Source organism: Cydia amplana, chromosome Z (assembly GCF_948474715.1).
Source record: "Cydia amplana chromosome Z, ilCydAmpl1.1, whole genome shotgun sequence".
Taxonomy (NCBI): domain Eukaryota; kingdom Metazoa; phylum Arthropoda; class Insecta; order Lepidoptera; family Tortricidae; genus Cydia; species Cydia amplana.
Window position 1 is genome coordinate 3,329,746 of NC_086096.1, and position 24,391 is coordinate 3,354,136.

The window sequence follows — 24,391 nt, forward strand, 5'->3', positions numbered from 1 at the left end:
TCCTGATTTGATCGGACAATTTAATCAGATTGGCGAAAAATTGTTTTCGTCTGGACACGCCTTTAAAGTTCACTAGAAAAATGATCTCAGCGTCTACCAAAAAAGTTGATCTTTCCTCTAAGCCTGTTGTCTCTAACACCAGCTAATAAACATACTAAGTATCCACTGGGTTATTGGCATTTCAAACTTTACCATTTCACGACAGTTCCTTTTAAAAGTTCACTAGAAAAACGACCTTAGCGTCAGCGTCAACCAAAAACCTTGACGCTTAGCACGTCTTTCCTCTGACCCTGCTATCTGTAACATCAGCTAATAAACATCGTAAGTATTCACTACATTATTAACATTTCAAAGTTTTCCGTCTCACGTTAGTTTAAAAACGTTCACTGGAAAAACGACCTAAGCGTCCATCAAAAACCTAGACGCTTAGCACGTCTTTCCTCTGTGCCTGCTATCTGTACCATCAGCTAATAAACAGCCTAAGTATTCACTACGTTATTGGCATTTCAAACTTTTCCATCTCACGTTAGTTTTCTTTAAACGTTCACGAGAAACACGTCCTAAACGTCCAACGTTTTTGGTCGAAATACGACTTTTTTACTTTGAGAGCTCAGCTGCGTCCGCGCAAGCCCGAGGCATCTTCAAAAATAAACTAGTCTGTCGTCTGCCGAGGCAGCAGAAGCTCGCGATGCGCTACCATGGGTAGCAATTGCTGTAAGGCGGACTCCGGTCGAGTGGTCCGTGGCTCGTCAATATACACCAGGTACCTGGTACTAATACTACAAGAGTTGTTCGGGGTTGTTTGGGTGCTCAGAATATCGTACGTGCAGTGAAGTGTCAAAGTGTTGGTGTGCAGGTAGTAACTAACGAAGTTCCGAGCTGTGTCATATCATTATTAATTGTTTAGATTTTAGTAGCGAATGCCTGTTACATCATTTTGTATTTTATGTTTAGTCTTATTAGCATTTTGGTGGCGTAGCGTACTTATATGATTCCTTGCAATTTTATGAGAAAATTAAGGTATAAGTAGCTTTAACTTTAGCACATGTAATTTTAAACTAAAAATTTCCAATGAAATCGGGTTTATTGGATCCTTAATTATATTTATATATTATCACTTAAATGCTACCAAATTACCAGTATAGTTAACAAAAGAAAAATGTAATTATATTGCAACATCGATATTAAACTTTCGTGAGACATATTTTAAACTGCGACAATAGCGACTAAAAATTAAAGTGAGTGAAACCGTTGTCGTATAAACAGTTTATATTGCACCATTCACGAAAAGAGGCAAAAAACATATTTTGCGCTTTCAATGATTATAAATCAGTAAAATCGTAATTAAAGCTACTCAGTAATAGTGATGTCAGATAATTCGTCTCCTACAGCCTACAGCGTATTTTTCAATACCTAGTTTTGATTTTGCATGGAGTAAACTATAGTTCGCTTATGAAAGCAAATGAATGTAAATAATAGTATATGATTCATTAATCATAATTGTTACATATTTGCCGTGACTTTATTTTCAAAAGTGTTTTTCAATAAAAAGACACGTCAAGATTGTTTACCTTTTTTCTAATGCTAAAAAAACGTACTATACCTACTTACATGTTTCGGGCCGAAACTTTCAGCAGAACGGTTGAGGTGATGGATTGCACACAGTAGTACATACAGCAAGTACAATTGCACAAAAGTACTGAATGAATGAATGGGTGAATGTGATTTAGGTGTGTGAAATTTAAGCTGTCAGTTCATTGGCTCTCGAATTTGTTACGGCATCTATCGGTATGAAAAAAGAACACTGTAAACTCTCGCGGCGAATGATGGTTCCTATTCCTATGACTATAATCACTAGAGTCTGTGCGGAAAGAGAAGAGTCGTGCAATGTATTGGGCCCCATACAATATATGCCACGACTCTTCTCTTTCCGTACAGACTCTACATAGTATAAAACAAAATCGCTTCCCGTTGTCTGTCTGTCCCTAATGTCCCTATGTATGCTTAGATCTTTAAAACTACGCAACGGATTTTGATGCGGGTTTTTTTTAAATAGATAGAGTGATTCAAGAGGAAGGTTTATTTACCTACCTATAATTTGTTAACCCGTGCGAAGCCGGGGCGAGTCGCTAGTTATAACTATAACACAGCGTCTTCAAGAGGCTAGGTCAGCATTTCCCAAATTATGGGTCCCACCAATGGGTCGCGAGCAAATATTGGCTGGGCCCTGAAACTATTTCCCCAATTTGGATTTTGTGTTTATTCCGACCAGAATAAGGAGCTTTTCAAACCTACCAATTTTAATCGAAATTCGACAAAAAGATGGCCCATATATTCTTATAATAGCATCAAACCTTCCGGCCGTTTTCACAACTGCGATTCGCAACCAGGTGTGAATAAACAATATTTATTTTTTGTTCACAACCAGTTGAGAACCAAGAGAACTTTTTCTTTTATCGGAACTTGGTTGCGAATAAGAACTTTTTAAACTTATCAGAGCGTAAGGTTGTCACTGTACTTATGTACTTTGTCTTTGCTACATATCCGAGCTACATATTTACCTTACCTGCATGTTATTCTCAATGATATAGTTGAGTATAGGCGAATAGAGGACTAGGGTGTCTAGGGTTGACTTGCAATTTCGCAGCTCACTGTACAGTCACCACACGGGATTGTTTACGCCATTTATGCTCCTAGCTAAATTGGCCGTTCCGTACTTACGCTATGGAATCTCCAATTTAACTAGAAACTAGAACCCTACATGGCCTAACAATCACGGAGCGTGACTGACTGACTGTACTTTTTATGCCGGTTTCTCACAAGCCATTCGCTAAGCGATAGCAACACGGGGTCTTAACTTAAGTACCACAACAAAGGTTCACTGACAATAGAGTTTATTTCCGCCCGAAGACGCAAACAGTGGGGGCAGTCACTACACACTAGGTACAGTCAGCAGCAGAAGTTGATAAGCGGGCGAGGTGTTCAAAATTACCTTGACTCGCTCTTATTCTCTTAACAATAAAGTCGCGTCAAGATCTTTTTGAACACCTCGCCCGCTTAGCTACTTCTGCGGATGCGGATGCGGATGTGTAGATAATACCATAAAAAACGTCAAATATTAGATTTTAGTAATTTTTATTTAAAAAAAGCGGCCAAGTGCGAGTCGGACTCGCGTTCCAAGGTTCCGTACATTAAGTCCCACTCACGCTTTACTGCTCATTTCTAATAGGTTTTTTTGGTTAATGACTAAATTACCTAGCAGTCTATAGCACTTACGCCGATGCTAAGACGTTCCTGTACCGACCTGTTCCACATCCGCATCCGCATTAAATCCGCATCGATTTTATGCGGATGCGGATGCGGATGTTGAAAATAATGCGGAAGTTCCGCGGATGCGGATGCGGATATACGCAACATCCCTGATTGTGACTGATGTTGGGAGTGGCGCCCCCAACGCAGAATATTCCCTATTTGCGGCTGTCATGTATATTGCAGACGTCACACCCGTACAATTCCAACTTTCATTGACTAACACACAATACGTTTTGCCACCAACGTGAAAAATCTTTGGCTCACAAGCCCAATGACCATGAAACCGATAAATATAGGTCGCCGGTTTTTATGAAAGCTCGCCCAAGGCTCGGGCACAAACATATTAATCATTCGAATACGTTTATCCAGAAATAAGAATCGTGTGGAATGTCAGTTGCGAATAGTACAGTCAGCAGCAGAAGTGGCTGAGCGGGCTAGAAGTTCATAATTACTTTGACGCGCTCTTATTCTCTTAACAATAAAGTCGCGTCAAGATTATTTTGAACACCTCGCCCGCTTAGCAACTATGGCTGCTGACCAGTGGGGAGACACTCCTGACTTCGGGCAAACTCGGCTCCGTTCGGCTCAGCATTGCTCCGAGCAACACTACTTGACGTCCCTTTGCGTGCACCACAGATAAGATAATGGCTTGAATTTTGACAACCCTATATAGCCGAAAGGGTTAGTGCCATAAGTTAGGAATCGCTGGTGGCCTAGCGGTAAGAGCGTGCGACTTTCAATCCGGAGATCGCGGGTTCAATTCAAACCCCGGCTTATACCAATGAATTTTTTGGAACTCACGTACGAAATATCATTTGATATTTAACAGTCGCTTTTCGGTAAAGGGAAACATCGTGAGGAAACCTAATAAGGCCTAATTTCCCCTCTGGGTTGGAAGGTCAGATGGCAGTCGCTTTCGTAAAAACTAGTGCCTACTTATGTCAATTCTTAGGATTAGTCGTCAAGCGGACCCAAGGCTCCTATGAGCCGTGGCAATATGCCGGGATAACGCGAGGAAGATGATGATGATGGTTAGTGCCATAAGTTAGAAAGGGGTATCATGATTCGACCCTGAATTCCTGTCAAACTTCGGTTTTGTAGGAAGTGTCCTTTCTGCACGCTAGTACTATTACTTATTCTGTGGCCAAGGTGCTCACAAATATCTGAACACGCCTCTATTGTCAAGGCGTTAGAGTGCGTGTTCAGATATTTATGACCTCTGCCGCTCCGATATATCTGATTTCGACTGTTTGTTATCTACTTGCTTGTTTCTGTTGACGGTATAGTCGAGTTCACAAACATCTTTACAAGCCAACGTTCTAAAAATAATTATATTTTCACCACACCAGCTCGGAAAGGCTTACTTTGCACTTCAAAAACTGATAGCAAAGTTGCATTTTATTCACATGTGAGGCAAAGTAATCAAATGCAAATTTTGAGTTGTTTTCTTATGTTTGCCGGTATAATTGACTTTTAAATGATGATTTTGGATGATAAATATTGATTAACATTCATTTGAATTTGATTTGGTTTGATTTTGTTTGATATTTTACATTTTATATTTGCTTCGGGTTGGTGTGGTGAAAATTTTGTGTTTCACTCGGGGGCAAATTTTGTTTAACCCTCGTGCTTTGAAACCCTCGCAACGCTGAAGATTCCAATTTTCGAAGCACTCGCTACGCTCGTGGTTTAATTTTGGAATCTTTTCTAGCTCGGTTATCAATATTAGCACGAGCGGTTAAACAACAACTTTGCCCCCTTGTAAAACAAATAAGCCGTACCGTTTGTGAAATTGAAAAGATAAGGTATTAATAACATTCTTATTCCGAATGGTCACGTTTGATAGTAGTCTGGTTATTGACCTATTTTCCTAGCCCGTCATCACGCGCGCTATCTAGCGCATTTGCGCAACTTTCGATGAACGCTGGGCAGCCGCCCAAGGCATATGTAGTGCCAATAATGCATACAGTGTACGAGTAATAAATAATACACAAATCGCTTTGGGATCGGAATTGTTACGCCATCCGATTGAGAAATTTTCCCGCGATAGCAATAAAGGTATTTTCACTCAATGAAACATTTTTTTTATATGCCTATACCACAGAGAAAAAAATACATAGAGTGCTCACTCCATACATCAGTTTTAGTACCAAAAAGACTATTAGCATCTAGCATCGAGTAGCGGAACTATCAGTACTGCTACTTGACAATAGATGTAGCAGTACTGATAGTTCCGCTACTCGATGCTAGATGTAGACACTGAAATTAATAGTCTGAACTGATGTATGGAGTGAGCACTCTATGATTTTTTTCTCTATGCCTACACTCTAAAAAAAATTTGGTTGGCCCTATCAATATCTTGATAGTCGTAATCAAGCATCTTGATTCCATACGAGCCTAACAAGAACTTAGACACATCAAATAAGGTAATTCTGATTGCTATTACTATATCTATGTAACTGAACCAATTAAGATCTTGTTCAATATTTACACGAAAAATAATTATGCTAACTAATTGATCCTAGCAAGATCAACTAAGGGCTTGATAATTATTATCATCATAAGTTACTGTACCAACTAATACAAACAAGTCAGTTTAACTAAGATGTAGGTCAGTATTAACATGAAGAATTACTGTATTAACTATTTGACCCAAATAAGTTCAACTAAGAACATGATTACCTCGACTAATGCACCTTATTAGCCTGAACTAAGATATTGTTAAATTTGAATCTCAATTGTTTAATCATTTCAACTAAGATTTAAATCAATGTTAACATGAAGAATTACTGTATCAACTATTTGACCCTAATAAGTTCAACTAAGAACATGATTGCATCGACTTATGCATCTTATTAGCCAGAACTAAGAAATTGTTAAATTTGAATCTCAATTGTTTAATCAGTTCAACTATGAAGCTTGTCTAGTACAATATACCATTCTTCATCAATTGTACTAGTACAATAAAACACAACAACAAACAACAAGCTTCATAGTTGAACTGATTAAACAATTGAGATTCAAATTTAACAAAGTAAAGTTTTATGAAAAGGGGGTAAATGAATAAAACAAAAAAAATATATAATAAGATGTTATTTATTCATCTAAACATTCAGAAAACTAAACGTTTTACATTTAAAAATAGAACTTTCTTTTACATACCTTACATATATATTATAATTAACATTTAAAACGGGCTACAAATATAATGACCGTTTGGCGTACAACCGTCGATTTCCCCCTTATGGGTACCCGTTGGCGGCAGGCTCGGGGACGTCTGTCGCCTACACGAGGGTCCCTGGGATGGCAAATGCGCAAAAAATGGCGCACTCTTAGAGAAGTAAAGGGAAACAGTTCCTCCGAAGTCGAGTCCGCAGTTCGGACAGCCGCTGGCGGGGTTTCGGAAGCATGCTCCCGATCGTTTCCCGTGCCTCGCCTTAAAGCCTTGAGGCGGCCAACAGGGGTTTTACTGGGTAGACCTGGGGTCTCATTAGTCCACAACAGGGATTCCCACATAACCATCCCGGCCCGTCCCCGCGCCTTTTATTCCCGTCGCCGCGATTATCACTTGCTCCATGTTGCACATACACTATTATACATTAGGTACACAAAGCAAAGGTAACACGTTCACTGTTCCAGGCTTGCCGTGAAATAAAGGCACAAGTAAAGTTTATTTCGTTGACGCGTTGACGCTTGAATGACTAAGTAGTTGAATGTTGAACGTCGAGGCTGAGCTGGCTGAGACTGACTCCCCACTCGCACGGTCACAGGCGCCGCAGGGGCGCGGGCGGGGAGGACCGCGGGTGCACCGGCGCCCCCCTACTTATCTCTTGATTGAACGGATTAACTGATTATTTAATTTAATTATGAAGAAAATCGATTTAACAAATAATTCTTAATAGAATGGAATATTAGTTTCGTAATTAATACAATAACTTGATCATAATGGGATTGAATGTTTTATCTTCGTTGTTCTAAATATTATATGTTTAGTTGATTAAAATACCAAGTCTTATGTAAATCAACAAAGAGAAAATAATCACATAAACTATTAAAATGTTCATAACTATTAACATATTTATCTGTTTTAATTAATTTGTTAAGGATTGAATCAACCTACGTTACATAATTATGCCAACAAGTTAATGATAGATGCAAAGTATACAATTGTTAGGATTAATAACATACCTACTTTATTAGTTCAATCACAGATACACTTATTGTTTTAAGTAATCAGGTTTCTTTGATTTATATAAGATCGTTATTGTTATAATTAACTTAACGTCAACTAAGAGAAAACTGCTCTTAGTTGGTCTTCATTTTTTAGAGTGTATACAAACACTTTGTTGCATATACAATGTATATATAGTGACATAATTGTATTCCATCGTATTTTTTCGGAAACGTTCGTACCTATTTGTTATGCTACTTCAGTCAACTTCTGTACTTTTCGTACCGTGACTGACTGAAATAGCATTAAGACATACGTTTGTACGTTTCCGTGAAAATACGCTGGAAAATAATTAGGTATGCTCTACATCTGTACCTACGTACAGTCCGTGGCTTTTATGTACTAACAGAACGGTTGTAAACTAGAACACCAACAAACACCATCGAAACCATACGAGCACAGAAAACTCAACTGTATATACTTTACAGCGACACGGTTTCAAACACGTTGTTATGACATACGTCAATGTACCGTCATATACACGGAAAACTGACATACGGTCAACCTTATTGCGAAGGCATAAGATCCATTATTGAGCAGTATACGTTTCTCTTATAATTAGACCCGGATATTTATCTGTGCTGACGACTTCCCCGTCCGATTTTCCGGACCGCCTGAGACATCAAACAGTTCTGGGGATAGCTGAATTTTTATGCGTGGAAAAGAGGAGTTTTTTTATATTATTCGCATACAGAGCGATGGTGACCTAAATTACATTGAAATAAATAATTAGCTGTACTCAATGAGTAATTAAACAATTATATACACATCAGTATTCTAATTCACTTTTTGCTAACCGACCCGTGGGCCGGTGTAACGCAAGTCCCAATTATGGGTTCACTAGTCAGACTTCCATAGAGCTTTGCTCGGAAAACATATGAAAACTCAAAAATGCGCGATTACCCAGAGATATGACCTAGCTAGATCGATTTTACGCCCCCAAAAACCCTCATATAACAAATTTCATCGACATCGTTAGAGCCGTTTCCGAGATCCCCGAAATATATAGGTAAATATATATACAAGGACTGCTCGTTCATAGGTATAAGATATTATAAGATTAACCTAATCACTCCACTTTGTCAACCAACGACTTTACAGTCAAGTGGTTACCCAAAGAAATATTAAAAGGTTGCCGAACTTTCTCAAAATAACTTTCTGAATTCAGCCCGGGTTTAATAGATAAATTATAGACGGAAACATTTGGGATTAACAGACAACACATCTGGCTATTATATTAGGAGAAAACAGTCATAAGAAAATCCTTGTGTTATTATAGGTTCAGCGGTCATAATGTCATATGTCATTTTAGGGATACTTTTGATTATTTACAGTACATATGCTGCTACTTTACCGCCCTAGTGTGGTAATAAGCACAATACGTGCTTATGTGGAAAATTTAAAGAGCCATATGTACTGTAAAACGTTGTACAATGTACAATACACGTGCGAAAAGGTAATTCGCGACTCGTATCGATTTAAAACACTCCGGTCGTGTTTCAATTTATCGCCACTCGTTGCGAATTTTCTACTTTTCGCACTTGTATCGTAATGTACCTATTAAATTGGATAAGATGAACTTTGTCACAGAATTTTCTGTTGAGCTGTTAGACATTTGGTTTACTATTTCTTGATAATTTGAATATTTTCGTACCGTATGGAAGTTTTCTGCTTCGTAGGCAAGTTCCCTGCCGGCTAGGCTAGTAGGTAGGTACCCGTACTTACCATGAGTCACTGACAGTGTCAAAACTGACATACGCTAACGTCTGCTTAATTTACTTTCTATTCATCTCGCTCGCACTAATATGTCAGTACGAGCGAGATGCGTGATGTTCATACTAGCGTTTCTGTCAGTGCCATCTGGTGGTAACTCAGAGCAACCGAACATGCCCGAAGAGTGAAGCCATGAATCTAGTATTTTAACTGGATAGGGCATGAGTGGTGGGTATCCCCACACAGTTATCACTGACAGAACGAGATAGTCTTATGTATTTTTCACTAGGAGTAGCAGAGAAAGCGCTATTATTGTTTGTCCTTGTCACAGTCTCACATTTTTTTTATTTCCCACCGTAAATTTAGTATGGATTATGGTGGGCAGTAAAAAAAAACGACCAATCATAGCGTCGCATTGCTTATGTTTTGTCCCTCACGGAGGCACGCGTAGACCACTTCTATAGGATCCTACTTTCTATGAGTGAAGCCTAGTATTAGAGCGAGCAAGTTATATATAGTGGTGATGTGATGACAACAATGAATGGACTCTGTTGGCATGTGTCGTATTTAATTTATTACGCATGCGAATATATATATGCTCCATTGATCTCTGCTGCCGACTCTGCCTATAACTATTGAAACTGTATTTTAATTAAAATTAACCTTCAAGAGGTAAAGCCAAAAAATTAGAAGGAAACATAACATGCGACGGAAGATATGGCCGTCGAGCGGGCTCGCTACGCTCGTGAATCTAGTATAGAATCTTTCTCTTGCACGGGACTCAAAATAAGCACTCGAAGAAATATCAAGCTTTGATCTCTTGTTGTACAAATAACTATTGCTCTTGTTAGGTATGACTTCGATTTTGTTTATAATTTTAGCTGTTAGATGTTGTTTAAAAAAAGGCGCTGGTGGCCTAGCGGTAAGAGCGTGCGACTTGCAATCCGGAGGTCGCGGGTTCGAACCCCGGCTCGTACCAATGAGTTTTTCGGAACTTGTGTACGAAATATCATTTAATATTTACCAGTCGCTTTTCGGTGAAGGAAAACATCGTGAGGAAACCGGACTAATCCCAATACGGGCCTAGTTTACTCTCTGGGTTGGAAGGTCAGATGGCAGTCGCTTTCGTAAAAACTAGTGCCCACGCCAATTACTGGGATTAGTTGCCAAGCGGATCCCAGGCTCCCATGAGCCGTGGTTAAATGCCGGGATAACGCGAGGAAGATGAGTCAAATTCACCATGACCTTGAGTCAAATAACGTGGTGTAAATATACCCCGACCCGACCGACCGTCGCGCCAAGCGGGTTAGATGGTTATTGTTAGCTCTAGCCATAGAGAAATATAGTAAGACAAGAGTGCTCACTCCATACATCAGTTAGACTATTAATTTCAGTGTCTACATCTAGCATCGAGTAGTGGGACTATCAGTACTGCTACTTGACAATAGATGTAGCACCGACCGGAAAATCTTATCTCAACAGCATAAGACTTTCCGGTCGTAGCACTATCTCAAGATCTATTGTCAAGTAGCAGTACTGATAGTTCCCCTACTCGATGCTAGCTAGATGCTAATAGTCTTTTTGGCACTAAAACTGATGTATGGAGTGAGCAATCTATGCATTTTTTTCTCTATGCTCTAGCCGTGTTATTGCGAAATCATTTTACATCACCTATTCGGAAAAGGGATTTTTCTTCCCTGCTAGGAGGAATAAAAGTGGCGCTTTTTGAAAAGGGCTTTTTCTTTCCCTGCTAGGATTCAAAGTGGCTCTTTTTTACTTCTAAAAATTGCTTCCAGAAAATGGTTTGCTAACGTATTTTTTGCCAAATTGCATGAAAAAATTGGTTAAAAATAATGGTAATCTAGATAATATGTACTTGCCGAAATAAAAAAATATTGTTTTACCAATCATTATTATTTTTATTGATATTTTTAGTTTGTTTTCGTATAAATAACAAAGTTTTAACAATAAAAATAAAAATACGAGTAAACATGAGTTCGATAAAAAACAACATTACGCATATTTAGAAGTAATTTTCATGCTATTAGCTTTGGTGATGTTTGGTGCAAAAATAGTAACAATTTAACAATAGTAACATTTTAGGCCTTTGTTCGTGATTTTTTTCTATCGACCGATATTTGTTAACTATTAGTAATCAGGTTTAAACTGTTGATGTTACCATAGAAATGCTATCCATATTTATTGGAAACCGTATTATGTGTAGGGCTTGCAATTCGAATATTCGAATTTGTCGAATATTCGACCTGTTTTGATATTCGAATATTCGGCCGCTCAGGTTTCGAATATTCGAATATTTTTTATTACTATAAAAAAATCTATTTTATCCGCTGTAGTTACAGTTTCTGTGTGTTTTCCGGGTAGGTATTTACAGTGAATGAGGAACGGTAGGTACCCAAATATGAAGGTAATAATATTTTTACTGTATCGAGAGGAATACAGTAAAAATATTATTACCTTCGTATTCTTTCTATTAGACTTCGTGAATACAGTGAAACCTAACTCAATTTGAAAGAAAACGGAAATCAATAAGCATGTTATTTTTACGGTGCGTAAGTACATAAAGGGTCATTCTGTTTATTCAGTACAAGCGTACGTTATTCGAATTTTTGAAGTCTAAACCTTGCCACTTATCGCAATTCTCAAATTTGATCATACCAAACCTGCCCGACTAGGTAATCTAACCATGCACCTTTAGCTGACGAATAATTCACCCAGTAGTCAACTAACTTTTTCCCTTAAATATTCCAATATTATATAATTAGCCGACCATTAGGAATAAAAACTTGCCAAAACAAATAAAGTCAATAAAGATTCAAAATTCAATGGAATTAAAGGCCTTTTTACAGGCCTCTGAGTGACTACAAGTTAATTTAAATCGGAAAATAATTACCTAATAAAAAAAATTAACATACCTCAGGTGTTTGGATGGTTAAAGTTATATTATTTCACGCAACGACGCATTTATAATAAAAGTTTTATCTAGAAGTATTGAATACGTTTAATTTTGGCGTTTTACTTGTTTTTATAAAATGTGGGCATCTCATAGTAGGATGATAAAATCTAGTCAATTAAGTAGATTTCTGCAAAATATCTTTAGTTTTAGCAATATGTGAAAAAAGCTTTTGAATAAAACGATAATAAACCGATTTCTCGTTCCTTTTCTTATTTTTTATTATATTCGAATAATTATTCCAATATTCGAATATGTCGTCAGAAAAAGACGAATATTCGAATACCTGAAAGTTTCGAATATTTGCAACCCCTAATTATGTGTCACTTAACTTCAAACTCGGCTACAATTCGACCCTCTCAGCAAATATCTACCCTATTACCTTTTATTAATACCAAAATCGCATAATCTGATACCACCAAAAACATTTTCACGTAAAATATTGTCAAGACGGATCCATAAGGCTCGCACTGTCAAAAAGTTATCAGATCTCTTGTAGAGCCAAGCTTCTAACTCTACAAGCCCTAACTTCACTAACTCTACACTTTAGTCAAAATATGTGGCTTGGCCGTTTCACTACCGTCACACATGGGCGTGAGGTGAAAATGTATTCACAACTTATTCATTGTTTTGTATTATACAATAGTTCTTCTAGTAACACTAGAATTTACACAAGGGGTTCTGAACGCTCGTAACATTTACCATAGAGAAAAAAATACATAGATCGCTCACTCCATACATCAGTTTTGGTACCAAAAACCACATTTTTTTTCAACCGGAAAGTCTAATGCTCAACAACATCAGACTTTCCGGTCGGTGCTACATCTATTGTCAAGTAGTAGTGCTGATAATTCCGCTACTCGATGCTAGATGTCGACTGTGAAAATAATAGTCTTTTTGGTACCAAAAGTACTTATGGAGTGATCACTCTTGTCTTACTATATTTCTCTATGCTTTAACATAACACATAACTTAGTTTGTTTAAAAACATACTTATATCCTTTTATTATGCCCCTTTCAAAGTCTCATAACATCTAAGTCCTGCCCTAGTAGCACGGTCGCATTTTTATCATTTATCACCATGCCTGTCACGTTCTAACAAGTATGTAAGTGCGAAAGTGACGGGCTTAGTGATAGTGGATAAAAATGGATCCGTGCTGAGCCCGCTGTAATAATAGAAAAATGTACATAAACCTGTTTACTAAGAGTCGCCAGTAACCCGACACTATTGTCTGTCCCACGCTTGTCTGGCCCTTTGCTAAGTTCAGAGACTAGTGCAAGATAAGGACTGCCAACTGCATCAAACCTCTGACCACCTCAACGATAAGACGAAGTAAAGTCATCAGCAGAATTTGTTAAGCGGGCGAGGTGTTCAAAATGATCTTGACGCGACTTTATTGTTAAGAGAATAAGAGCGTGTCAAGGTAATTTTGAACACCTCGCCTGTCTTGCAACTTCTGCTGCTGACTGTACATAAGACAATCGATGTCACCACAAGTAAGCGCTCCCGTACAATTTAGTAGATATGGCAGCGCGACCGCTTACTTCAGTTGCGTCAACAATAAATTACGACCAGGGGCCCATTGCATAATAAAATACAAGCTATAAAAATATAAATAGTACCGTAAACCGGGGTGACTTTCAAATGTAGGGGCGACTTCGATATTTCAGTTTTTCAGCCGTTACATATTTTTATTCGGATTTTTTAGTAGTAGGTAAACAAGTATGTATAATAATCTAACTTGTTACATGAACAGTTCGAGAAAATAATGAATAATGATAATTTAGTGGCAGTTTTAAAACTATCAAAGTATCCCCAAAATTTCCTAAAGTCACCTCGTTTTACGGTATTAATAAGGATTATGTATGTTATATGGAGTTTGTCTAATGTTACATAATAATTGTCAGTCTATTTTGATTTTGAGTTGCGTATTGATTTCCGCTTCTAAGTATTTATTTATTTAAACTTTATTGCACATAAAAAAAGTACAACAAGGGGACTTAATGGCATTCTCTACCAGTCTACCATAGGGCACAAGGGCAAAACATAAATGCGTCAAATACGAAAAATATTGTATGGTATTGGCAGTCTTTATTATTGACATATCTTCTTTAACTTCAACTTAAAGGTGAAAAGAAGTACCGTCAGCGGGGTGAGTAGGGTCGGGAGGGGGTGAATAGCATCTATTATCTACAGTGGATTTAGATTTTCGAAGGTGTATTATTTAATATATAATGATATACATATATTTATTTACGTAGGAAATATATTTTATATTTTGTGTCATGTTTATTGTTTGTAAATTGCAAACGCACACAATACATGCATGAATGTTAGATTAGTATTATAGAATAGAATATATAGCAAATTATGATAATAAATGTATCATGAATTTATTACAGTACAGTCGGTTAAATACTATCTTGTACGGTCGAATTCACAAATACCTTTACAAGCCAACGTTCCAAGAATATTAGGTATTATTATGTATTACTTATGTTTAAGTCACCCTAGGCCCGTAAGTGGGATTTTCTCCCCGCTACGCGAGGAGTAAATCTCACTTCCTGGCCAAGGCAAGACGTAAAACTTTAGACAAACCACGGGCGGTAATTCGTAAAGCCCCAGATCGCATATTTATGGCCCTCACCTTCAGTTCGGGCCACAAACACCTGCCATCTGGGGCATTCACGAATTCACCTCCTCTACATACCTAGGTATGTAATGTAGTACCTACTATTACACGACCTTATTGTCAGTGTCTTTGAAATTTAAAATTTATTACAAAGATATGAAACGCTAGAAAGATGAAATTTGCATACCAGGCGCGAGTTCGCGCGAGTCCATATTACAGTCAGGTTACTATACATAATGTTTACAAGAGATAAGAAGCGATTTTGAGAAATTCAACCCCCAAGGGGGTTAAAAAGGCATTATAATTCTAAGCATCAAGCGTTAATATCATGTTATCTCCCTCTAACACGTACTGTATGTACAGGAGCAGAGCGGGAGCGTCCCTAGATTCCCGCTTCACCGTATCCGAGGGCGCGGGCGGTGTGCGGCTGACCGTCACCGCGGCGCGAGAGCAGGATGGCGGCATTTACACGCTGCAGGTGAGTGCCTTTCTAACTTATACGGGATGGGAGCGAACATCCAACTAAAAGCATATATAAGATTTAAGGGTTATATACCTAAGGGCCACTTGTACCATCCCATTAACCCAGGGTCAACCGGTTAAACCATTAACCCAGTGTCAAATTGTACTGGTAACCATGGTAACTCCAGGTAACCGGTTAACCCTGGGTTAGTAATTGGTGCAAGTGGCCCTAAGGGTAAAGATATAAACAAACACTAAAACTCGTTCTGGGTGGTTCTGGGTCCAAAGATCACACTATCAGCGTTACCCCGCTGTATGGCGATGGACTAGCTGTTGGACAAGCCATGACTCAGAACGGGGGTCATTCCCCTTCTCCCTTAGGCGCTTGCCACACACATTAATATTTGACGTTACTACTACAGGCTAGCAACGCAGCAGGCAGGGACACAGCTCGCGTGCGGCTCGAGGTGACCGACGAGACGAGCGGGGACGACCCGCCCACGTTCTTGCGAAGGCTGCAGGACCTCACAGTCAAAGTTGGCACCAGGACAAGGTTCCTTGTCGAGATCCTCAGCTCTACTGATTGCAAAGTAAGGGTGCTACTGAGCCTGCCGAAGCACTATGCGTCTGGCATGTTTGCCAAGGTGAGGGCGTACGACTGCAAAGTAAGTCGAGTCGAGTGCAAAGAGGGTAATCCTCAGGAGGTCCTCTGAACCATAGAGAAATATAGTAGTCTTTTTGGTACTAAAACTGATGGAGTGGAGTGAGCACTCTATGTATTTTTTTCTCTATGTCTGAACCATGTATAGGAACCTAAAACGTTTTTTAGCATAATCGACGTTCCAAGGATGCGTAAAGACTCTCAAATACTGAATTGATAATTAGTTATTTTTACACATCCAAATATAGAACACTTCACACACTCAAGAGGCACCTATTTAAAGACTACTTATACGAATAAACAACATACATAAACACATTCCAATTACTATAGCTGTAAGTATACTTATACATATATATGTCGGCGGCCGATCGTAAGATCAGGCAGATCGTAATGTTCCTGTGTAATGTTTTGACGATAGTGACATTAAACCAATATATAGGTAGGATAGGTTCGTTAGGTTGCTTTAGATGCCCGAAGGGCAAACTGCCCAGAAATAGGAGCCCCGCGTAGCGTAGCGGGGCTCTGTCGACTCAGGGAACGGGTCAAAGATTTTCACGTTTCACGATATGCCTAGGAATTTCACGATATGCCTGATCTTACGATCGGCCGCCGACATATAGATTGTATTCTCAAGACTCACTAGACTCACTAGCTTTTACCTAGTGTAAAAAAAAAACAGTAGCCTTACCACGAGCTTAATACCGACCTGACACTGACATATTCGCTGTGTGCGTAACTTACTCTTGTAATATGCATCTTGCTTGCATCGTACTGGCAATTAGTGCAAGCGAGATGTACCTATAGAAAGTAAGTATACGATAAGATACCGATCTGTCAGTGTCAAAAGTGACATATCTTCAACCAAAAACGTCTCTTTTGACACTGACGGATCGGTATCGTTACGCGGTGAAATCTTATAAGAATTGTTCGAATTAGGCCGTAAGCCTAAAAACTATGGCTTGACCGTTTAATAGATAAACTCACACTCGTATATTACTCGTATTAATGTTTTTCATTATGTAGCAGTGTGGAAAAAAAGTATAGTAAAGTACCCAACTAGCAAAAAGCGCTCTAACAACAGTCTCTAGACTACAATTTTTCGCTCTTATATTGATTTTATATCATCGACTAAGCCCGGATTTGGGCACAACTTATAAGAGTATTTATTTTAATATCGTTCTAATATCAGTCTAATTGAATGTTGTTTGCACTCACAGTAATCTTTTTCAAAACTAAATTAAGCTGCCTTAGGCTAATATCGCTTTTACGTAAGTATCTTGTAAGCCTATAACTACATAGGCTTATATTGGTCGAACGTAAGTATCTTGTAAGCCTACATATGTAGACTTATATTGGTCGAACGTAAGTATCTTGTAAGCCTACATAGGCTTAAGTTGGTCGAACGTAAGTATCTTGTAAGTCTACATAGGCTTATATTGATTTGTTTGTAAGGTCACACAGTCTCACACAGAGATTTGAAACATTCTATTTGTGATGTATAAAATATACGGGTGAAATTAACTGCAACGTGACAAACATATATTAGTGTAAGTGTTTATGAATTATGTTAACTATAATAACGTGCTGTTTATCATCGTGTGTTTATGTTATGGTAAGTATTCACATGGGAAAATTTTATTTACTGTCAAGTAGACCCTGTTTTACACTTCAAACTTCATGCGCCTAATCAAATATGGTATTTGAATATTTTTATAATTATTTTATTTCTTTATTTTGTATTGATAGTCAGCCATTGCTGTAGCTGTATTTTTCAAGAGCACTATTAGAGTCTTATAAGCATTCTGAATACAAATGATATGGCCATGTTGAATAAATTAAGGTTCCTTGCTTTACTTATACTTACAATAGTGTTCCCAAAAACGATTTAAGATCAAACCATCTTATATTGATCTTCACTTTTGTGATATAAGTGTCTTAATCCTATATCACTCCAAAATCTTACTAAAGTGCTGCTGTTGATCTTATTATAGCTTTGAATAAGATCAGAAAAGTACGTACTTACAGTGTTCTTATGCTATGCCGATATTAGTCTTACATTCTTACAATAGCATTTAGAAATCTAATATAAAATTAAATGAACTTAGAGAATGGGGATATAAGACCAGGTACTCTCAAGTTCAATGAGACTTCGTAAATGTTGTTGTAAGAGCAAGAGGATTAAAATAGTATTATGCCATGTTGATATTAGTGTTACATTCTTACAATAGCATTTAGAAAGTCTAATATAAGATCAAATGAACTTAGAGAATGGGGATATAAGACCAGGTACTCTCAAGTTCAATGAGACTTCGTAAATGTTATTATAAGAGCAAGAGGCTCATAATAATATTATACCATGCTGATATTAGTCGTACATTCTTATAATATCATTTAGAAAGTCTAATATAAGATCAAATGAACTTAGAGAATGTGGATATAAGACCAGGTACTCTCAAGTTCAATGAGACTTAGTAAATGTTATTGTAAGAGCGAGAGGCTCATAATAGTATTATGCCATGCTGATATTACTCTTACATTCTTATAATATCATTTAGAAAGTCTAATATAAGATCAAATGAACTAGCTTAGAGAATGTGGATATAAGACCAGGTACTCTCAAGTTCAATGAGACTTAGTAAATGTTATTGTAAGAGCGAGAGGCTCATAATAGTATTATACCATGTTGATATTAGTGTTACATTCTTATAATAGCATTTAGAAAGTCTAATATAAGATCAAATGAACTTTGAGAATGTGGATATAAGACCAGAACTACTCTTAAGTTCAATGAGACTTAGTAAATGTTATTGTAAGAGCGAGAGGCTCATAATAGTATTATGCCATGTTGATATTAGTCTTACATTCTTATAATAGCATTTAGAAAGTCTAATATAAGATCAAATGAACTTAGAGAATGTGGATATAAGACCAGGTATTCTCAAGTTCACTGAGACTTAGTAAATGTTATTGTAAGAGCGAGAGGCTCATAATAGTATTATGCCATGTTGATATTAGTCTTACATTCTTATAATAGCATTTAGAAAATCTAATATAAGATCAAATGAACTTAGAGAATGTGGATATAAAACCAGGTACTCTCAAGTTCAATGAGACTTAGTAAATGTTATTGTAAGAGCGACAGGCTTATAATGGTATTATAAAATGCTCTTATATACATATATAAGACTAGGTAATAAGACTAAACTTACTAAAGTGCGTATTAGCTTGTCTAAGACTAATATAAGAGCGATGATATGTTCAAAACAAAAATAAGAGCGCTATAAGCTCACTACTCTTATAAAGTGCGCAATCTGAGACTTTTTTGCTAGTTGGGTAATCAACTATCACTATATGTACTTTCCGTACACCCATCATTGTCTCTACACACACACACACTCACACGTGCATACCAAAATACCATTACGCTCGAATCACACAATAAACAACTCTACACCGATGACATAACGGTCACTTGCGCGCATTGTGATGTTTGTTCTTCAGTTTTCATGTGTCTTAACGGACGTGTGGAAATAGAATTATGTCATTCAGCTGAATTGGACATTCCTAATCCAAGGTCTGAGGGCCTACAGCGAACCACGAAGTTTTGCCTCTCTTTTGCACTTGTGAATTCGTACGTAAGTGCGACAAAGAGGCAATTAATAATTAAAAAATCCCATATAAATAGGTACTAATCGGTTCAAGTAATAAAAATCTTACCTACATCATCTTCCTCGAGTTGTCCCGGCATTTTTTGCCACGGATCGGGAGCCTGGGGTCCGTTTGGCAACGAATCCCAGGAATATTAGAAAGCGACTGCCATCTGACATTCCAACCCAGAGGGTAAACTAGGCCTTATTGGGATTAGCCCGGTTTCCTCACGATGTTTTCCTTCAACGAAACTGGTAAATATCAAATTATATTTCGTGCATAAGTTTCGAAAAACTCATTGGTACGCAAAATCTTACCTTATCTCATCTTTTTCAGGTAACATGGTACCGCAACGAACGGCGCCTACTCGAAGCGGAGCGGGTGTCTCTCGTGCGTGACGGAAACTTCTGGTGCTGTGACGTCGCTTGTGTCAGCGTGGACGATGCTGGACGCTGGACGTGCGCGGCCGAGAACAGAGGCGGGCGGGCGAGCTGCGCGGCGCATCTCAACGTGCTGGGTATACATGCCTCATATCATTATAGTCATTAATGTGATGGGTACATACTTCATGTATACCCTCGGTTTACTCGGAGCGGAGCGGGTGTCTCTTTCATGATGGCAGATTCTGCTGCTGCTACGTCGCTTGCGTCAGCGTGGACGATGCTGGACACTGGACGTGCGCGGCCGAGAACAGAGGCGCGGGCGGGCGAGCTGCGCGGCGCATCTCAACGTGCTGGGTACGTACCTCATATCATGCTGGGTACATACTTCATACATACCCTCGGTTTACTGATGCTGTGACGTTCTTGCGTCAGCGTGGACGATGCTGGACGCTGGACGTGCGCGGCCGAGAACAGAGGGGGGCGGGCGAGCTGCGCGGCGCATCTCAACGTGCTGGGTACGTACCTCATATCATGCTGGGTACATACTTCATACATACCCTCGGTTTACTGATGCTGTGACATCGCTTGCGTCAGCGTGGACGATGCTGGACGCTGGACGTGCGCGGCCGAGAACAGAGGCGGGCGGGCCAGCTGCGCGGCGCATCTCAACGTGCTGGGTACGTACTTCATATCATGCTGGGTACATACTTCATATATACCCTCGGTTTACTGATGCTGTGGCGTTCTTGCGTCAGCGTGGACGATGCTGGACGCTGGACGTGCGCGGCCGGGAACAGAGGCGGGCAGGCGAGCTGCGCGGCGCATCTCAACGTGCTGGGTACGTACCTCATATCATGCTGGGTACATACTACGTACATACCCTCTGTTTACTGGTGATGCGACGTCGCTTGTGTAAGCGTGGACGATGCTGGACGATGGACGTGCGCGGCCGAGAACAGAGGCGGGCGGGCGAGTTGCGCGGCGCATCTCATAATGTGCTGGGTACATACTTCATACATTTCTTACATCATATAAGGAAAATAGCTCACCCCCGCCGACCTCTGATCATTAGACGCGAGATTTAAGACTTAAATTAGGTTTTTGTTTCAGTGCCCAAGGCCTACAAGCGACCGGAGTTCGTGGAGGAACTACGGGCCATCCTGACTGAACAGGGGACTGTGTCATTAGAGTGTAAGGTGGTCGGCGTGCCCACACCGGTTCTGAGGTGGTTTAAGGTCAGTTAACAGTATACAAAAAAAAAACAACCAAATAAAAGAAAAGGTTCTGGTCGTGTCATACCAGAAGGTTAAATTCCGAAAAACTCATTGTACGAGCCGGGGTATAAACCTGCGACCTCCGGATTGCAAGTCGCACGCTCTTACCGCTAAGCCACCAGCGCTTTCACTCATTACTTTATTTCTTTCCCCAACAGGATAGCCGAGAAATCAAAGCGGGTGATGTGTTCGCGCTAACAGCAAGCGCAGAAGACCCCACTTCGCTCGGCACATACACTTGTGAGGCCGTCAATTGCATGGGCAGAGCCTACTCTTCATCTAAAGTGCACGTCACGAGAGGCCGCGATGAATCGAGACCGAGTTCTGCGTGAGTATTTTCTTCTATAAATGCGTAATGGTGCGCGCACGGCCGTCCACTCACTGCTCAGCGAGCGGCGTTCAGAGAAGGACCTGAACTCACTGCATCTTAATATCATCCCGAATAATACCTACCATTTCCCGCGTATTTAATACATGATGGGCCATCATACTGGCCCACTAGGATGGGCCAGCGTGTATAGACCAGTGGTGTTGGATGAATTTTGGCGCGGCGGGATGGCGATAGGATGGCCACACCGCGTCGGTTTTTCGTCCACACATCAAAGGTAGTGGGCCAGCGAAGGTGCGTACGCATCTACGTGGCCCATTCCATAGTGCGTGCTCTCAACCATCGCATCGCCATCTCGCTGGTCCAGCGCTGGGCCATCGGAGCCATAATACAATATCTTCACTTTAAAGTACAGTCTCCAATAAAAGTATTTTTTAAAATAACTTTCTTTGTCATGCTTGTAATAATTGTCTTCCACAGCGTCACTCCCGAGCCGCCTCCGATCTTCACCAAAGAGCTCGAAGACCAGTTCGTCAAGATCTGCGATCACCTCACACTGAGCTGTCACATTGTCGTACCGCCGTGGCCGAGGAGCGTCGTCTGGTATAATAAGGAGGGCAAAGTCGAGGCTGGAGAGAGGTAAGTAACAAAGTCGTGTCAAAGTAGGTATTTAAGGCTTAGAACGCACTGCGATTAATTTCTTGCCGTTTTAACATTATTTAATACGGTAGTATTACTGACTTAATATAAGAAAGTTCTTTATTCTATATCAATGGGTAGTATAGCCTGACCAGTAATATATGATAATTGTCAAGAGGGCGCTGTTATTCTCATGTTATAGGGTGACAATTCAGTGTAGTATGAAAAAATTAGTGAAATTCCGCAACATGGCGCACCCTCAATAGATCCTGGTTCACCTATATATACTTGGTCAACCAAATCTTGTCAGTAAAAAAAGGCGCGAAATTCAAATTTTCCATAGGACGATATCCCTTCGCGCCTACATTTTTCAAATTTGCCGCCTTTTTCTACTGACAAGATTTGGTTGACCATCTATAGTAATACAATTACGGTACAGATGCATTATTGTTGTCTATCGCATTTTCTCGAAAAAGTTCGTATTTGTCATGCTACTTCAGTCAACCTCTGTACTTTTTGTACCGAGACCGAGACTTACTGAAATAGTGAGACACGTTCGTACGTTTCCGTGAAAATACAATGAAAAATAATTATGCACTACATCTGTAAAAACATTTATTAAATTATTTTTTAAATTAAGCCCAACCAAAATATACTTGAAATTGTCATGGACCGTCTTCGACGCGAGAGGTATACTTATGGCGTTATTCATAAACGGCTGCTAACTTAATCAGTTGATTATCGTCGTTTGTCCCTATCTATCGCTATGCCATAGAGAGGGACAAACGACGATCATCAGCAGCTGATTAACTTATGAATAACGCCGTTTATCTTTATTTTCAGGTACCATGTAACAGAGGACGGTGTTGGCGGCTACCTGCTAGAAGTACAATCGGCTGAGTGGCCTGATGAGGGCGAGTGGAAGTGCGTGGCTACCTCGGCAGGGGGCAGGGTCGGCATATCCACCTGCCACGTCATCATGGATGGTAAGTGTTTGACGGCTGTCTTTGAATTTACTCTGTGTTTTTGTAAATTATTTCCTGAGAACTGGAACTTCGCAATGTAAGCACTCATCTCCAACCTTTTCCGCATATTCGAAAGCAAAAATTTACGATTCTTTGAGCGAAAATTCTTTGATACGATACGCTTCAATAGCATATGTCCGCTGCTCTGCTGACCAGCGATCCGATGTCTCCAATCAAACCGTTACTCACGAAACTAAATCTTCGTGTTCAAATATTATTTGAATTTGCAATCGGAAATCTGTCGTTTTACTCCCTTTATCACGGTGTAGGAACACTAGGAACTTATTTAATCTAGAGTCTGTGCGGAAAGAGAAGAGTCGTGGAATGTATGGGGTGCAATACTTTCCACGACTCGATTCTCTTTCCGTAGGTTGGCATACGGTTTAACTTTCATAATTGAGTCCAGTTAAAATACTTTACCAGCCATAACTGAAGAATTGAACCTTATCACTCGCCATTGGCAGAGTGTCCAACCTCATTTTTAGAATGCTTGGTGAATTGAAGCAGCTGATAAACACGATAAAATGATCGCAGGAACTTTGTAAAGAAGCACCTTATAGGATTAACTATTACTTGACTCATGTGTGATAATTTGATTATTTGTACCAACAGTCCCGAAGAACTACAGAAAGCCACGTTTCATGGAGAATCTCCAGGCGGTGCTCACTGAAGAGGGTCTGGTCTCCTTCGAGTGCAAGGTGGTCGGCTTCCCAACCCCAGTGTTGAGCTGGTTCAAGGATGGCCAGGAGTTGAAGCCAGGAGATGTTTACCAACTGACAGGTATATAAATTATCACCATATTTATCAATAGACGTATGTATGTGAAAGCGTTAGGTTCTTCCAAATGCAAATATGGCGTCAAACCCCTAACTGAAGTATTTTTTTCTAGGCACCAACTCCCTAGGCTCGTACTGCTGTATCGCCCGCAACTGCATGGGTCAGGCCAGCAGCTCGGCCGAGCTGACAGTGGAAGACATCCAGAACCAGCTAAACGAGGAGGAGAGGCTCCAGCTGTTCACGAAACACCAGGCGCCCAAGTTTGTCCAGGGCTTGCAGAGCTCTGAAGCGCGGATTGATGAGCCATTCCATTTTACTATTAAAGGTATGG

The 24,391-nt window shown here is 39.6% G+C and overlaps 1 protein-coding gene across 1 annotated transcript in view; it reads left to right on the forward strand.

Annotated features, from left to right (window-relative positions):
* Positions 1 to 690: 690 nt before the first annotated feature.
* The window catches only part of LOC134661734 (titin homolog), an 89,166-nt gene continuing 65,465 nt past the window's right edge, over positions 691 to 24,391 (forward strand). Inside the window, exons 1-10 of the mRNA XM_063517914.1 lie at positions 691 to 820; positions 15,224 to 15,338; positions 15,745 to 15,912; positions 19,971 to 20,151; positions 21,128 to 21,252; positions 21,450 to 21,619; positions 22,100 to 22,258; positions 23,102 to 23,244; positions 23,896 to 24,063; positions 24,173 to 24,385. Of these exons, the coding sequence (XP_063373984.1) occupies positions 699 to 820; positions 15,224 to 15,338; positions 15,745 to 15,912; positions 19,971 to 20,151; positions 21,128 to 21,252; positions 21,450 to 21,619; positions 22,100 to 22,258; positions 23,102 to 23,244; positions 23,896 to 24,063; positions 24,173 to 24,385 (1,564 nt within the window). The 5' untranslated portion in view covers positions 691 to 698. The remainder of the gene's footprint in view (positions 821 to 15,223; positions 15,339 to 15,744; positions 15,913 to 19,970; positions 20,152 to 21,127; positions 21,253 to 21,449; positions 21,620 to 22,099; positions 22,259 to 23,101; positions 23,245 to 23,895; positions 24,064 to 24,172; positions 24,386 to 24,391) is intronic.